Source organism: Etheostoma cragini, chromosome 4 (genome assembly GCF_013103735.1).
Source record: "Etheostoma cragini isolate CJK2018 chromosome 4, CSU_Ecrag_1.0, whole genome shotgun sequence".
Lineage (NCBI taxonomy): Eukaryota > Metazoa > Chordata > Actinopteri > Perciformes > Percidae > Etheostoma > Etheostoma cragini.
Genome location: NC_048410.1, coordinates 25439384 through 25457867, shown reverse-complemented (window position 1 = coordinate 25457867; position 18484 = coordinate 25439384). Strand labels below are relative to the sequence as shown.

At 40.4% G+C, this 18484-nt stretch overlaps 1 protein-coding gene across 17 annotated transcripts in view; it reads right to left on the bottom strand.

Annotated features, from left to right (window-relative positions):
• Nucleotides 1-18484, bottom strand: part of plekha6 (pleckstrin homology domain containing, family A member 6) — an 82504-nt gene that overhangs the window by 58934 nt on the left and 5086 nt on the right. For 2 of the 17 annotated variants that reach the window (XM_034869131.1, XM_034869143.1), the window contains exon 1: nt 3976-4185. The exons of 1 other annotated variant lie outside the window; for it this stretch is intronic. In XM_034869131.1, the coding sequence (XP_034725022.1) occupies nt 3976-4007 (32 nt within the window). In that variant the 5' untranslated portion in view covers nt 4008-4185. Of the gene's footprint in view, nt 1-3975; nt 4201-18484 lie in introns of those variants that run through there. 14 more of the 17 variants (XM_034869133.1, XM_034869144.1, XM_034869141.1 and 11 more) reach the window with 12 other exon arrangements.

The window sequence follows — 18484 nt, the reverse complement described above, 5'->3', positions numbered from 1 at the left end:
CCTCTACTTGTTTATGTGAGAACGTTTCAGTAGTGTATGTAAGAGCATTTCACATGTGTTCGTGAGAGGTAATTCTGACGAAAATGGCTACACAGTTGTGTGAGAACAAGCAGTACAGCAGGGGAGCTCAAAACACAGCCCTGGGGTGCTCCAATGTTAAAGATAAGGGTTTGGAAGAGGGGTGACTGCCCACCTTCACAATCTGGGGTCTGCCTGTCAAAAAGTCAAATATCCATATGCACAGTGAGGTGTTTGATTCCAGGTCCCTGAGCTTTGCGATGAGCCTGGAGGGACTTATGGTGCTAAATGCGTAAATGCAGTCAATAAACAGCGGTCTAACATAGGTTCCCTTCTTTTCCAGCTGAGACAGGGTGCTGTAGAGAATGTGTGCTACGGCGTCTTCCATCCCTTTGGGACGGTAGGCAAACCGTAAAGGGTCCCCTCTGCTGGGTAGTGAGGATATAATCCTTGACCAGCTAAAAAAGCTTCAAATGAAAAAAGACTAAATATGTTATAATATAGGCCTATATTTCTAATAAAAACCAAAGCCATGTGTTCATTTGTGCACTTCTTGAGCTGCACCTGTTATTCTTATTGCAGCGTTTTAGTTATTGTTATACACAACAGAGGTGAGTGCCACTGGGCGGTAATCATTCAGGCGGGCTGGTCTTGTTTACATGGGCACAGGAATGATGTCGGTATGACCGACTGATTATCATTGTTAATACCTAATTGGTCAGCAGATAGTTTGAGGACGCACCGACTGATACTGTCAGGTCCCGCTGCTTTCTTGGGAGTTTACACGCTTGAAAGCCATCTTGAGCTCATCCTCAGAATAGGGAGATGTACTGGTGAGACTGTGAGAAGTGCACTAACCCATCCATTAACCTCTGCTTCAGCTGTTTGGGCATTTGGCTGCTCATGGCCTCAAAGTGAGCATTAAATGTGTTTATCTCACTTGCTACTGACACATCAGCACTTGACAAGGGGAAGGGGTTAGATTTGTAATCTGTCATAGTTCTCAGACTTTGCCACATGCTTCTGGGTAATGCTGCTGGGGAATTGTAATTCCACTTTCTTCCGTAGTCCCTGTTAGCCTCCTTTGCTACTATACTTTTGAAATGATTTAACTGTAGTTTTAGGCAACTTTACCTAAAAGTAAAGTGGCGTCTGATGTTTTACAAACTAAATCTACCACAGACCCAGTAGTTCAATTGATGTCATCAGTGTTATGGACAGTGTTGAACATGCTTCAGACTGCGTTGCGTTGTGCAGACTGTAGGGCGACCTTTGATTGGCTTAACCATTTCCTGACCTCGTGCTTCACTAGGGGCATTACCGACAACGGCCGATGTAAATTCCCTTGGTAGAATTAATTAATCAATCAGTCAGTTTGTTATCCAATGCCTTTACATTGGCTAGCAAGATGCTTGGCAGAGGATATACATGTGGCCAGGATTTTAGCTGGTGTTTAATCCCTCCACTCTTGCCTTGCTGCCTCCTTCGATCAACTCTCTTTGCTCTGTGTGCCTTGTCATAAACAGGGGTGTTGTGGGCGTCATTTGAGCTGTAAAAATCTAATCTGGAAAACACTGTGTTTCACTATTTGGAAATGCAGACCCCAAAGCTTCAACATATGTTACAAAAATTCTACATTACTTTGGTAGAACCGGTTCAGAATTAACAAATAGGTCAAGAATCTTATTTTCAATATGTACAACTCGTATGACTCCTTGACAAACACATTCTCAATTACCAATAATTACAGACGTTCACGTCTACCTTAATGTTGTTTATTTATGTTTTTTTCTGTTATAACTGACTGTCAAACTGAATAATAAAAGAAAGTTCTGTGCCAATCATTGTTTGTGTTTGTTCATGTTTAACAAAGATGAGCCAGGCTGTAGAACAAAGATAGAAATCATATCACATCCATACGGGGATAGTAGTATGCAGCTGTTAAAACATAGAAAAATATATGGCACACTGGTATTGGATGAGTGCTTGGTATAGGCTGACATGCAAGTTCAGGTATCAGAATCAGTATTGGGAAGCAAAAAACGGTATGGGACCATCTCTACAAATAAACCCAACCTCCAAATGATTCAAGACAAGGTAAACTACAGAAACGCCCTCTAAAGAATTGACTAAAAAGGCACTCCTCACTCTGCCCGCCTAACATTTTAGATGATTACACCCACACAATCTGGCACTGCCCACCCATACACCCAACACTTTTAGAAGGAAATCAATGATTAACTGTCCTTCACATTGAACTACAGGATTCCACTCTCCCTATTACTCTACTCTATTAGTTTAGGTATCATGAGTCACACTCCTCATCCATCTTAGGAAAGTAGTACTCATTGCTTTAACTGTCACAAAGAAGCAAAACTCTTTATAGAATATATAGATAAATTTAGTATATCATCTTTTCCTATTGTTATTATAATTTAGTTATTTCCATCATAGTTAGTACTTTTAGTTTTAATGCACACACAATTAATATTACTATTATTGTTAGGTTACGTTGTACTTTTCAAGGTTTTCTTAAGCAGATGGAGTTTAGTTTTGACCTTCAGTCAATTAATATAACTATTAGTATTACTGTTATTATTACCTTAGGTTGGACATTTTAAGGTTTTCTTAAGCAGATGGATTTTAGTTTTGACCGTCAGTCACATCAGTCAATACCTAAGCAAAGTCTATCTGCTGAGGAAAGCTGTGAGACACGGTAGAAAGGTCTCAAAAAGGCTTGTAAGTAGACTTCCAGTTCCTATTTAAATTGTTTTCAAGGAGTGAACAGTTAAAGGTATGTAAGAGACTTCAGATACAGTATTAGGGGACCACTAAGGCCTATATAAAAGAGACTTCAGATACCGTATTAGGGGACCACTAAGATCTATATGAGAGAGACTTCAGATACAGTATTAGGGGACCACTAAGGTCTATACAAAAGAGACTTCAGATACAGTATTATGGGACCACTAATCTCTAAGTAAAAGCATCCAAAAAGCCCCATGTCATGGTACCTTTAAAATTTGCAGTATTGGTCAGACAAACCTTAAAGATGTGTCCTTAAAAGGTTTAGCCTACATGTGTATTGTGGTTAAGATAGATAGATAGGTATATAGATAGATAGACAGATAGATAGATAGATAGATAGATAGATAGATAGATAGATAGATAGATAGATTCTTTATTTATCCCGAAGGAAATTTCAGGCTTCCAGTAGTAACAAAACACATATCATACATACGTAAGAATAAAACAAAAATCACTCACAGAAATGCAATGACCATGATAAGATAAGGGACTATGGTAGAATGTGTGCAATGCTGCAAAAGTGAACAGTGTAGGGATTGAACAGTGCAGTAGATCATAATTAAATATTAACCATGACTATAAAATATAAACATAATAACCTACAAACTGTCTGATTAAACATAAAGTATACAAGTGATAACTAGAGAAACTAATATTGCTTTGATATGAGATGACATACTACTCCCACTGCCTGATTGACAACACATGTTTAGTGAATTAAAAAAGAACTAAACACCAAAGAGATACAGGCAAAACCAATCCAACATCTTTAAATTCCTGCTCCTGATTTAGCACTGCACCACTGTAGAACACCCCAGACACACAACACCACACGGTGTCACATGACGCACGCACACAGACACGCACACAGACACATATACGCAAACGTACACAGACACAGACAGACACACAAACACACACACACCTCTATTCATCACTGTACACAAAGCACAGGCATTAAGCACACATGCACAGCAGGGCTTATGGTTTTCCCGTGTTTCCAGCTGGCACTGCATTGCAGTCATCTCTGACCTCCAAGCTCCTGGCTGTCCACTCCTTCATCAACCTCCCCTCCTCCTTTCCCCGTCTTCCTCGCCTTGTCCTAACTCCAGCCCTGTGTGTCACTTCCGCATTCCTCCCTCCACCTACCTGACTCTCCTGTCCACACGGAACTTCAACATCCTCCCCTGGATCCGTCATGTACCGACAGTGCAGGAGACGGGACCGGCGGACGGACAGATGGAGGAGCAATGGAGAGATGAACAGAGAGGTGGAGAGCAGTGGGACAGATACACACCACTGTCCTCTTCTCTCTCCTTCAGACTGCATGCCTCTCTCTCTCTCTCTCTCTCTCTCTCTCTCTCTCTCTTACACACACACACACACAAACACACACACACACACACACACACACACAAATACACACAAAGACATAAACACAGACACACGTACACACTTGCTGCCTTCAGGCTGAGAACTGCAACACTCAGCTTATTCAGTCCCTTAACAGTCTGGTTGATATACGCTCTATCTCCAACATACTCTTTCTCTCTCTATCTTTATCTCATTTGCTGTCCACCTCTCTCTGTCTCTCTCACACACACACCCACACACACAAACACACACACACCCACACCCACACACGCACACAAACAGGCACATGCACCCGCACCCGCACACACACAATGTCTGTGTGAGTATAATTCCTCTCTTGTTTGTCTCACAAAACAAAAACACCATGTGTTCTTAGCCACTGCCAGTGTGTGTGTGTTTGTGTGTGTACACATCTGTGCAGAGTCATGGAAGAACTCATGGCTAGTTTGCCACAGGAACAAACATCCAGCCCATTCGGCCAGGAGTGAATGCCTGATCAGCTGGAGCCATGGAGTCCGGGGTTGGATGGGGGTTAAGTAAATGTAAATGCACTTTACTAGTCTGCTCAAAGCGCTTTTACATAGTATGGCAGGGTCAGCAGCCTCGCCACAGTGTAAAAAACTCTCATATCAATGTATATTGATACAGTGTAAAAAACTCTCATATCAATCATTTTTATAACTGAGCTTTCTCCACGAAACAGAGCAAACATCAACTGCTGACAAAGACCATGAATAAAGCCTCAGATTTGTAAACTGGACTACAAAGAAGAACTCTCTCACACTTCTGCGTCTGACAAGAGAAACCAGAGGCCAGGGTATGTATGGCTGGGGGAAAACAACTCCTGATGAATACGTCTCTATTGTAAATACATAACTGCAAGTACAGTACGTGTTGCTGTTTTTTTCAGTTAATGCCTTAAATCTATTTTGTAAAGATTAATGGTACATATGAATGGTTAGGTCTAAAGAAGTAGTTTTCCTTTGTGGCAAGTAAGGCTAATACGGTGACAACGACATTTCTACTGCTTACCCTTTACGTTTAAGTCACTGGCTCCAGAACATTTAGTGGTGGGTTTTGCAAAACTATTACTGTTATCCTTGCTGATATCTTGGCAAATGTGAATATTGGATTAGTGCACAAGCCTGGAATCAAAGAGACTGTGACTTTGTTTTGTTTTTTAATATATGGCTTTTATTGCGCTATACTATCTCAGAGCACAAAGTTTTGTGTTGCATATCAGGTAATAGTTACTATAAACACTTTCTGTTGTGTTCTAAAAAAAAATAGAAGGGGAATAATGTATGATACACAACATAACTTTGTCAGTTTACACAATAAAGTTGTATTGTGTATCGCACTTTCTTTCCCTTCTATTGGTGTTGTATAACCTTTCTCATAAAGAAAGAAAACTCTCCTCAACACCTACATCTTCAACTGAATATCTGCCATGATGCCTCATGGGCCAACAGTCGAATGCATTTGTCAATGTCAGCATTAAAAGCAGCTTGAGTAGGAGCCCCTGGGCCCAGAGCTCAGCAGGACTCCCATATTAACATGTCAGCCTGTCAACATGAATCCTGAGAGGATGCACTTAATCACATATATCTGGATACTGTCTCTACTCCTTATGACTCCTCATGGTGATGTGTTCCATTACGATGCATTGTACTTTGAAAGGTAGTCAGAAATATGTAAGTTGCAATATCACAATACTATGTCTGCATGGAGTTGAAAGGCTTATTAAAGCCCCAGTGTGTAACATTTGTAGTTGTTCATAATCAAAATCTGTGTGCCCGTTAACTTGTCCTTTTTTTATGAATATTGACCACCACCATCAATCAAGTATGCTCATTGCATGGGAAGTTTACATTTGCGCTTGCATGAACTGGGCTAGACTTTCCATGGTCATACTCCATCTTGAAAAACGTTAGCCGGTAAGACACATAGAGGACGTACTGCTCCGCCTTTCACGTTTTTGACCCACAGCTGCTGCTAACGCCGCTAATGGGTATCGTTGCTTGAGTGTGAGAAGAAGAGTGAGCTGGAGCTGCTTTGGACGCACACACCAAATCCCAACTTGTTAATTATTCCACTGACCGGTGCAGTTGCTTTTCCTTTCTCTCTCCTTATCCGTCGGGTGGCGTGCCCCTCTCTACAACTGATAGACGGCCTTTTGTACACTTTGGCTTTTTGAAGGGTGACAGCTACCGTAGCAGCAATACGTATGTTGACCCGCGGGGCGAGAGAGAGTTGATGGCGATATATGATCTCAACGCTAGACGGAAGAAATTCCCTCCTTCCCTCCTTCCTTGTAGATTCTCTGATATACTCATGGGGATACAATTGCTGATAGAACCTTCCTGCTGTTGCTGCCTCACATTAAAAGCTTACTGATGGGTGGTGATTACAGACAATTGCAAATTGTATTCTTTGTCTGTGGCATTGCAATTAAAATTGTTAATAAAAAAAAGCTCACTACTAACTAATCAGTGGGATGCTTTTACTGTGAAGAAGTTCTGGGAAATGGATGTGTTTGTTACATATTCGGTGCGGTCTGCCAACACCAGCTAGCGACTTGTCAACAGGCTTACCACTAGCTAGCTAAATAAAGAACACTGTCTGTTGGCAGGTTTGATGTTAAAATATTGGATGGAGCTTTCAGGTCTGAAAAGTGAAGCCAATGCTAAAGTGCCTGAAAGTTGCATTCTAGCTCATTTCCACTGGCTCCAAAAAGAAGTCAGGTTCTATAGAAGTCTATGGGGAAATGAGGCTACTTCTCACTTAATTACCTCAGTAAACATTTTCATAACATGTTTATGTTCTCAACCGCTGGTTTCAAATCTTCTTCAATACAGCATGATATTCATTTAGTAAAATATGATCCTTTTTATTTTAGAATAGACCATAGAGCAGGGGATGCTCAAGGGGCGTGGCTACACACCGGCCTGTCAATCAGGACAGAGGTTTAGCAACGCTCACCATGGCACCGTGGGCATTAAAGGGACACTATGCAGTTTTGGCAATTTCTTTGCTGTTTTCCCGCTTTTTGCTTGCAGGTTTCTCTATGAAGCTCCCCCCTACAGGTTTCTCTATAGAGCCCCCCCTGGCTTCAGAATAGATATTTGGCAGCTCACTGTTCACTTGTGTCTGACCCCTCCCTCGGTCAGTCTGCCATTTCCCGGTTCCTCCTACAATGCTTTCCGAGTTTTCTGCTTCTTTTTTGCCGGCTCAGCCATGACGATAGTTTGAAATCTCCATCACTACCTTGTAAGCTGGTCCTGAAGCTGGTGCCGTGAAGGCATTACATCACAAGACCTAATATCACGCCGTGATCACTTCCCGATGCTGAGGCCCACCAGACCAAAGTTGCATGGGTGCTTTTTCTGCTCACAGGCTCTAGAGGGAAGCGAGACGAGCACCCTTTAAAGGTGCTGTAGGTAGGACTGTGAAGATCGAGGATTTAGCCAGAGAATTTGAACATTGCAAACTTCTCAGTCCCTTCCTCCCTTTCTGCTAATCTTCAAACGGTCTCCTAAGCCCCTCCCCCCATGAGGGAGAATGAATATGACAAAAAGTTTGTTTCATTTAATTTTATTTATTTATTTAGTCTTTAGTCATTATTAGTCTAACCTACTGCCCCTTTAAGCCGAAAAAAGTCACATAACCATTCCACTGACTCAGAAGCCGTTCAGTTAAGGTAAATTATTCTAAATAACTGCATAGTTCATCTTTAAAATAGACCTGAAATTGTTTTGGGGTGTCTTGTCTTGTTTGTGTTTCATCTTAAACTTTGACCCTCATACTGTGTGTTATCACTTCATCAAAGTTAAGAGAGGAACAGAGGATGGGAACAAAGGAAAAGAAATATTACTTTTATTTTTTAACATTGACCAGTAGAGGGTACAACAAAAATGAAAGACCTTACAAAAGCAAAGATGGTCAGTTGAAATTATTTTCTTGAAATTTAGCAAACACAAATTCAAAGTGTCATCACTAGCAAAAGCCCATTGTTAAGGTAAGAGGTTGAAGGTGGAAGTTGGGACATGGTGAGCATCTGTTTGTACCATCATTTTCTAAAAAGCATGCTCAGTACGGCACAGAGCCAGCAGAAATCTGGCCACCATCCAGCGCAGAGAGCTGCCAGCGTTTGCATGGCTTCGAGCTTGGGGAGGTAGCCTACAGCAGACTGGCCATGCAGTACATGGACCTGTGCCACATATTGTGAGGCTCTTTACTTATCATCAAACAATAAATCAGGTGTTGTCTTGCTCTCAGCCAACAGAGCATACTTACTATTTTCAACGAAGCGTGTGCAGTGCTGTGTTTCAATATGCGCACTTCTGTAATTAAAGCTAACCTTTCGATTTTAAAGAACGTCTGTCACATTCAAGCCATAGCCAAATGAGTTGCAGCAGCACATACACATGCAAAAGATTACTTATAAAATGATTATGATGCAAATCCTCCATCATAAAAGCAATGTGCCAAGGCCAGAACTTGCCTGGCTTTTAAAAGTAATGGGAGAGGAGACTCTGATTGGTTTATTGCAAGTACATTTTTGGACCATCCGTCCGACACACTGACCCTTTTTTCTGCCGTCACATTAGCAAAAAGTGGATTTGGCCTAACCGCACGTGCACCAGGGCCGTGTGCTTCAATCAATAATTCATCGATTCATTTCTGAAATGCCAGAATGAAGCATCAAGACAGATCAGTCTCTTTCATGAAATTGATTACTTATGAACTACAAGTACTGATGTGTATCATCTGTTTTGTTCACTCATAAATAAACATATTATTTATATAAATAAGTTTAAATATATATATATATATATATACTTGATGCTACTGCTGATTGTGTGTTTTGGTTAGGTCAGGAAATCAGTCCTGCGGGAATGTAGAGAAACAATGACCCGGGTGGTCTGGCAGTAAAGGAGGGAGGAGCTGGATTAAGACATAGCTAAGGGACTGGGACTGCATTGGGAATGTGCTTTCTAACAAATGAGCTTAAGCCTAGAAGCAGCTGGTGTTTGGACTAACAACAGTACCTGGATAAGATCAGAGAGAAGCCAGGACAACACTACACAACAAGACAGAAGTCTGTAACGCCCAGCCAAGGAATCTTGAGCTGTATTACATCCCAAACAGGTCCCGTGTAAGCCTCACACAGAGATCCACAGAGCACCAAACCACTGCAGTGAGATAGTCATCACATTCAGAATGCCATGTCACGCGATGCCTGTTTTTAACCATAGCAAAAAGCCTTTCACACTAGAAACAAACCGGTCCATGGTTCAGTTTGATCGGCACAAATCTCGCCTCTTTTCATCAGACCAAGGTTTAATAATAATTATAATACATTTTATATAAAGACGCCTTTCTTTGCACTCAAGGACGCGCACAGGGAATTCATAGATTAAGAACAGCCAAACAAATACTATAAAGCAAAACAGATACTATGCAGCAAAACAAATACTATACAGCAAAACAAATACTATACAGCAAAACAAATACTATACAGCAGAACAAATACTATACAGCAAAACAAATACTATACAGCAAAACAAATACTATACAGCAGAACCAATACTATACAGCAAAACAAATACTATACAGGAAAACAAATACTATACAGCAGAACCAATACTATACAACAGCAAAACAAATACTATACAACAGCAAAACAAAACAATATACTATACAGCAGAACAACGGAAAAGGCAGAGCAATAGACATTTAGGTATAATAGGCAGTTTTAAACAGATGTGTTTTCAGTTGAGACTTGAAATGGGGGAATGGGGTTTAGCTGTTTGGTCCGGACCATGGGCCGGGGGAAGGTTTTACACTTGCCATTTTGATTGTTGCAACATCAGAAATCATTGTAGACCTGAGATTGCAGATAAATGTGGAAGAAAAGAGAAAACCTTTGGCTTCATGGAGAATTCTGGTCAATTTCAATGCGTAGATCTGTTCCTTAATTTGAATCGCTGTCAGCAGAGAGAAAAACTAAACCAATCGGTGCTGCCTACACCCTGTTATCCTTCTGCTAGAGTTAGCACCCAACAGGCTTAAACAGGGCACGTTTTAAACGTGCTTTTAGCCTCTAAACATGTTCAAAATGTCATAACACATGCCTAGCCATGTGCAGTGGTTCCTTCCAAGTGAACACAGTGAATTTGACTGCAGTAGATTTGACAGAAAGGCATTAAAGTTGTGTTACTTCAGCCAGGGCACATGCCTCTGTTTATTTCCTGTTTTCTGGTGAAGTCCACACTAGTAAAAACACGCCTTTCTCTCACATCTGAATCACTGCACATGGGTAGGCATGTAATGACATTTTGAACATGTTTAGAGGCTAAAAACATGTTTTAAACTTGCCCGGTGTAGGCAGCACCAATTGTTTTCATTTTTCTCTCTACTGAAGGGCATTTCAAAAAACCGAGCTACGTGTTGAAATTGACTGGAAATCTTCAATAAGACAACGCTGCAAAGAATGTTTCTATGTCAATTCAATTCAATTTTATTTATAGTCAGTGTTGGGAAAGTTGCTTTTAAAAAGTCATTAGTTACGGTTACTAGTTACTTCTTCCAAAAAGTAACTAGATTAGATACTCAGTTACAAAATAACTGATTACTTCAGAAAGTAACTAATGCGTTACTTTCAACTACATTCTTAAATGGAACTTAAAATACATGTGCATGTTCAATTATTTATGATAAATCTGAATATTATAGTGAAATGGAAACTTAACGCAATACATTATTAACAGAAATTGTACACACATCTAAACTCTTTTAATGTTGCTGAGGGACAAAGTGAGACTAACCTCCAATCAGATGCCATGTACCTAGATATTATGTCTAGTGGATCCACAAATAACAAAATAGATGTTTTGGAACTTTTGATATTTATTGCTCCTCAACTGGGCAAAATTAAATAATGCTTGTTAAGCACTATAGCAAAAATATTTTGTAATGCAAAATAACGTAAGTGGCCTGATGTTTGTACCTGGCGCTGTGCGCTTGTGCATCCAACCGGCATCTGTGTGTGTGTGTGTGTGTGTGTATGTGGGGGTGATAGAGAGAGAGAAGTGAGAGAAAGACAGAGATTAGCTTCGGAGTGATTAGCCACTCTAAAGTAATATTGGGAGAAACTAAGTGTCTCCCCTGTTTTCTGACCACGATGGGAAATCTTTAACAGGAAAAGTTACACCCCAGTATTTGTAGTATTTGCCTCCCGGATCAGAGATCTAGTTGGTCCGATGAAAAAACAGCTTCAATTCTAGTAACGCGCCACATTTTTTGGCATTAACAGCAACGGCGTTATGATGATAGATAGAGTAAATCCCTTTACTTGTTACTGAAAAAAGTAATGGCATTATTTATAACGTTATTCCCATCACTGTTTATAGTATAAAATCAGAACAAGAGTTATGTCGAGACAGTTTAAAGATAGAGTAGGTCTAGACCATACTGTATAATTTATGGTGAAAGTCCCAACAATTCTAGTAATTCCCCCAAGAGCAAGCATTTAGTGCGACAGTGGCGAGGAAAAACTCCCTTTTAGGACTGGTTGGGGGTGTGATGAACAGTGGCAATAACAGTCCCAATAAAGAGGTCTCATTCCTGATTCAGATTCCACACACAAACATGAATGTTAGAGCCACCATCCCTGTTTCCCCTGGGTATCTGGTCTATTACAAAACATGCAACAATATATTGTTTTGTATTAAGTATTACAATAAAGCAGTTTCCAAAACATCCCATTTCTTTTCCTGTACTATTGAAGGCCAATCAATACGTGTTCTGATCAAAGGATTGCGGCCCTCGGCTGAAACACTGCATCATGTGTAACACCTTGTTTCCTTGCTCCCCTGTCCTCCAGGAGGCTCCTCTGTCCTCACTTTCCATCTCCTGCTAAATGCAGTTAAGTGATTGGACTTCACTAAGTGATGGCAGACTTCGATCAATTTCCGGGGCACGGGCCGGAGGATGGAGGAAGGGAGGAGGCTACATTAGCAAAAGGGAAAACACGCTGAGTGACCAACTGAAACAGACACCAGACAAAAGCTCTCACAGCATCGACTGGGAGGAGGTCAAAGGTCATAATTTACCCAGCGTTAGATCAAGCAGAGCAGCAGAGAATAGTACGATCATCAAACTGTTAAACAGAAGTGTTTAAGAAGTCAGCAGTTGTATAAACCAAGTCATTGTTTTAAACTGAAAACAGATCCACTCTTTTATTAACATACTGATGACAAAGGGCAAGGAGAGGATTTAGATTATGAGCATTTACGATAACAAGTCCCTGTTTCCCAGCTCTAATGAGGCAGATAGAGACAAGGCAGGGCTCTGCATTAATTTCAAATAAAGCAACATGTCCAACTGACTCCAACTTAATTACAGTAGTTGCTGCTGGTATGCAGTAAACACTGATGCTACGCAGGACATTGAACTCCTTTCTAACAAACAGTAACCATTAAATTGTGATTGTTAGTCCTTCCCTGTTAGGTATACAAAATTGTTCCCGATATGGGTTTCCAGGAATCTGTAATTTAATAAGTATTTGTCCTTCTAATTTTGGAAAAAGGTCTTAACTAAGTTTCTCTCAAAACATATACATGGATAAACAAATTCTCAATATGAAGGTAATTTTTAGGGGACTGCGCTAAGAAGAGACTCTGAGGTGCTTGGTAAACTCAAGCTTAAGACATGACTGGGATGAACAGAATATAGTCTATAACATTGTTACAATACATATCATGTAACTGACGCTTTTATCCTAAGCAACTTACAATTGCTTTAAATGCCAGAGGCTGCATGCCTCTGAAGTAACTTTGGGTTAAGTGCCTTGCTTAGGGACACATTGGTAGATGTATCGCAGTGGGAATTGAACCTAGATCTCCCACACCAAAGGCATGTGTCATATCCACTGCACCATCACCACCATTGTATAGTGTGTTTTGGATGCATTTACACGTGGATATGCCTCTGTTTCTGCAAAATATACAACTAAATAACTATTAGTATACAAAAATGAATAAATCACTTCACACAAAGGTTTAAGCAGGTGGAAAGACTGAAGGGCCATAAAGTATCAGTTCTGCTGTAGCAGCTTCTAGTCAGATATGGCACCACAGTAAGATCCTTATGAAAAAAACAAAAAAATAAACACCATTAGACAATTTTTTTCAGCCAAGTACCCCCTTACCAGCAAAAAACATTTTTGTTAGGAATAAAGGCTACACATTACATTAGAGATCTTCAACGGGGGGGTCCAGGACCCCTAGGGTGTCTCAGAGTCAATGCAAGGGGGCCTCCAAATCATTGGAAATTTTTGAAAGTTTTTTCAAAAATTTGAAAAGTCTTGACATGAGTCCAACATATTATTAGCAAATAGAACTCCCCAGTGATGATATGCTGACAGGCCGTCACTAAGGCTATCCAGAGATACAGTTCATCCTGAGGACGCACTGCTCAAAATTTATAAATCTGCACAGGATTTATAAATCTACACAGGATTTATAAAATCCTGTCAACAGTTAGGCTATTTTAATAGCCTAGGATTCTATACAAAAAAGGAATGCCTAATGGCTTTAGACTGCAATATGCAACTTAATTTTATACAAAATATGTAGCATGGGGTCCCTGCTCCATCTCTCTTCCAGTTAAGGGGTCATTGGCTTAAAAAACCTTAAGACCCCTGCATTAGATTACAGGTACATTACAGCTCTCCACCAACAGCGCACTTAACACTAACCTTGTAAATGAAAAACACTTAAAATATTTTAAATGTTAAGGACCCATCACTAAATTCACTCAATAACAGTATAAATATTTTAGGAATCATACCTGACTGAGCTTTCTTTTTTAAATGACTGTAGTCCTCTAAAGTACCCCGAGGGGTACACTTACGCCCAATGGAGTATCACTGTTCATACAGGACGCTTCATGTACCTTCCAGTCATGTCCAACAGTGCTACAGTTCAGGTAGTTTGAGTGCTGCCCTAAATATTCTCCATGCTTGGCAGCTACAACAGACGCCTCTCATGAATCACCTGCTGGCCTGATTTCATCACTTCATAGCAGCAGAGCACCAAGCACAGGCAGCAGACGTCTGGCCCAATTGGCAACAACAACCAACTTTCTAGTTTCCCATGGTAACAGGAAGCCTGAGCCATACTGTCCCCTGGTGGACACAGCCGGCATACACAACGAGACTTACTACAACTCCATCCTGTCCTCAGATTATTAACCTTCAATTTCAGGGTTCTAAAAATGTGTTTTCAAAAGAGAGAAAGGAGTAACTAAAAATGAGGGCAAACAACTATTAACTAGGTTCCTTCAGAAGAATGGTATGCGATCCAGATCAATATATTGTTACGTTAGGATTCAAACAGTCACTCAATGTCACAGAAAAAACTATCAAAACATCCAAAGAAACTTCTCAAACCACTCCTGCAGTGGAATCCCCTTCTCCTCTGTTGATGCCAAGAGTGCTTTGCCAATTAAACACAAGTCGGCTACTCCTGGCAGAGCTTTGAGGAGGGGAGAGCAGTAGAAGCAGAGTAGTGATTTCTGGCACAACTTTGCCTACTTCCTAGGTGCATGGAAGAGGGGTCAAACCTCCAGCAACACTTGTAGTCAACCTACAAGACAACCCGGGGGGGTTGTGGGAATAATTACTGCCGTCTGTCAGGAGCAATGGAGGAAGTAGGGTGTCATTATAGGGCAAAAAAAAACCTTAAGGAAGAGGTCGGGGGTGGATGTATAGGACAACAAAGAGTGTGATTTTGTCCCATTGACTTCACCAAGTCATTTTAGTTGCCTAAACATAACCAGACCTAAACGCAAATTCTAAATATTGTATTTATCTTGTTGTTTCACTCATTTTAAATCACATCTGACTGATATCTGAGCAGTAACTGTTAATTCTATAGCAGGATTGAGATTCTTAAGCGATTGGTAACTACTCTGTGTACTAGTCTGCCATGATGTTTAATGCCTTCAGTAGGAGTGTGTATGTATGTGATTGTGTATATTTCTTCCAGCAAAATCAGTAGGAATACAATTTGACACAATCAGACTTACCCCTATCCACCCTCCTCTCTCCTTTTTACTTCAAATGTCTTCTCTCCCTGCACTCACTGCTCCTCCCTCTCTATGTGAAATCCCCCTGGCCTTCATCCCTTTCACATTTCCCTCTCGCCTTCCCACTGCTGTCCCAATACTCGCTCCTTCTCCTGCAGACAGTTGACTAGCGGCCAGGGTCCGTGAGGCCAGAATGAGAGGAATTTAAACACGGGGAGAGAGAGAGAGGTAGAAACAATCGTTTCTTTGCGCAAAGGGATCTGGTCTATTTCCTCCGGGGCGGCTCTCACTGACCACACATATGGATTACAATCCTCACAGAGCAGCTGCCCGCATTATAACACTCACTCCGTCTTTCTCTCCTTCTTTCTTTCTGTCAGATTATTTGCAGTTTATAGCTCTGCAGCGAGAGAGATTAAAACATGTACACATATAAACACTCTTATGCATGCGCAATCTCATCAGCGTATATGTGTGATCTAAAGTTAAAACATATTAAGGAAAATGTTATGGCCAATATGTTAAACAGAGGGCCAAACTGAAAACAATAGGTTTAACCATCCTTTTACTTTTTTTTAGTCCTACACTGAATATAGTACTGAACAGTACATGTTATCTGCTCCCTTCCCTCAATCCTATATACTAAAACAAAGACACTTTTCCGTAAGAGGATCAGGGCCAAACGTTAACACTTTTTATTGAGTTCTGATTTTAAAGTCATAATTCTTAAAATATATTTTGAAAATATATTTTCAAGTGTCTCTAAAGAGGTTAAACACAGAATTCAAATACATCTATAGCATGTGGCCCTAATCCTCTTCTGTAAACATTCATATACGGTATGAATAGTATTCAAACAAATAACTCTTGCTTGAGACTTGGACCAAATGCCTTGATACTTACTTGGGACTTGAGCTAAGCTGACTTGCTCCCAACGCTGGTGAAAACACATTACACTAATACAACAGGATCGGGGTTCAAGCCCTGCAGGGCTTCTGGAATCTCTCAAACAGACATCAGTCAGTGTTTGTAGGTGGGAAGCTGGTGAGGGATTCTGCTCTTTTCCCTGCATGGTCATGTTGTATCGTTGCGTGTCTGTATCGAGCAGGGGTGTCAAACACAACCTCGCCAAGGGCCACTCTGGAATATGTTAATCACATCAAGGGCCAGACATGTACTGTTTACAGACTTGCTTTTATTGAGAAAAGTCATATATCTTTGACTGTATTACAGCATGGTGCATTTTTTAACGTTCGTCCCGTTTGTCAAATTTCCTCTTGCTATTCTTATGATGCTACCACACTGCACTTAGCTGTATATACTTTATACATCTGTCTATATGGTTCATACAAAATATCCATATTTATTCTGATTTTGTTATAATACATATATTCTCCTAATACACTGCATATATCTATTATATTCTTACTACTGTTATAATGTTAATTCATACTACATTTCACATTTCAACATTAGACATGTTGTTCATACATTGTTCATATTACATAGCCATATTTATTCTGCTCTGACACTGATCTATAACTGCAATATATTTCTTGTCCTGTCTAGACACCACCTGTCTATACAAACTGCATTTTCTTGTCTTTGTACTTGTACTCTGCACAACAACAAAGAAGTTGAATCTAATCTAATTTGATCAAATGTGTTGTCATTATTGTTGCTTTCTCCAACACTTTTGTGGCTTGATCAACTTTTGTCGCATTTTTGTTGACATAAAGTCCTACAAGTCAGCAAAAAAGCTCCTAAGTCATCATAGAGTTTAGCCAATCAAGCAAAACAAACAATTTTTTTTAAAGTTGGCTTCCACACAGCCAACTGGCAGCCACTTGTTTCACAGCCTGATTATGTTAAAGCTCTGGTTCTGAGGGAACTTCTGAGTCTCAAATTGACAAATCCACCAAATTCTGCGGTTGTGTAATGGCAGTTTGAAAAACAGTTTTCAGCCAAAATAAAACCTGCAAGGGTCCGGTTTCAGTTTTGACACACGTGATAGAGAGGAAATATTGGGGGGAATGTTAAGCTTGGCAAATATAACAGCTTGCAGGTGAAATCTGCAGGCTTGCAGCCAAGTGAAAAGAGGCTGGTAATGAATGTCTCCATGTGTGGCTGTCCAGACCAACCCCCCCAAAGAAGAGTGCTCAGCCTTTCCCTTGATTTTGTCCAGTGGCCAACAACAGACTCCCCCTGCGACTCAAAAAGGATTTTACCACCATGGTAAACGAGACGCCTGTTAAACTGCTGTCAGGACACCTCAAACTGCAAACAAGGTTGGCTCTTTATATTTTTAAATTTTAAACCATGGAGTTTTTATATTTGAAAAAACTTCCCTAGAGCCCAGAAAAGCCATTTGAAAACTTGTGACGTCACAACAAGGTAAAGTGTCTGGGCGGAGCGGGGACATGTGGGCGGGGCCTGCGGGAAAAACACTACTGCACATTATCAGCGGGTCGCACTTCACAGAAGTAGAAGTTGGCCATTGTTTTGATTTTAACAATTCTGATTCCAATTCCGATTCTTCCTTTGGATTCCAGTTCTTCTCAATTCCTATCCTCTGAGGGGTTGGAGTTGAAACAGGTCACATGCTCATGTCACAGATGGGAGGAACATTTTTAATTTTGATTCAATGGTGATTTACAGATTTACTGGGTTTTTAAAACTTAAACTAAAGGCACACTTTAGAGGGCCGCTTACTGGGCTCCATGGATGCAACTCAATAAGAGCCCAGAAGTATGGCGGCCACCATTGAAACCAAAACCTGCATGTGTTCAATTTGGAACCAATGATAAAATTCGAAACTATTCCATTGGAATAAAAAAGCAAAACAATACATCCAGGTAAAATTATGTTAAAGTTAAAGTTGTTTTATGAACTTTCCAGAGGCCCCTGCCATCTTCTCTATATCTATATAACCCTAACCCTAAATGATCTTTTAATTCTGTAGTGATAACAATGATAACACCTTACATACTGTTTTGGTGGACTATATAGTGAAATTTTTTAATTTACACTGCACTGATGCAAATATAGGCTACAGTAAGCAATCAATAGGCCCTATCCCCCACCAACATCCTAACTTAATTGTCTGACAGATGTTTTGATACAGATATTAACACTATGCACTAAATCTGTGTTATAAAAGACTAGGATGGACTGATTATCAGGCTTTTTT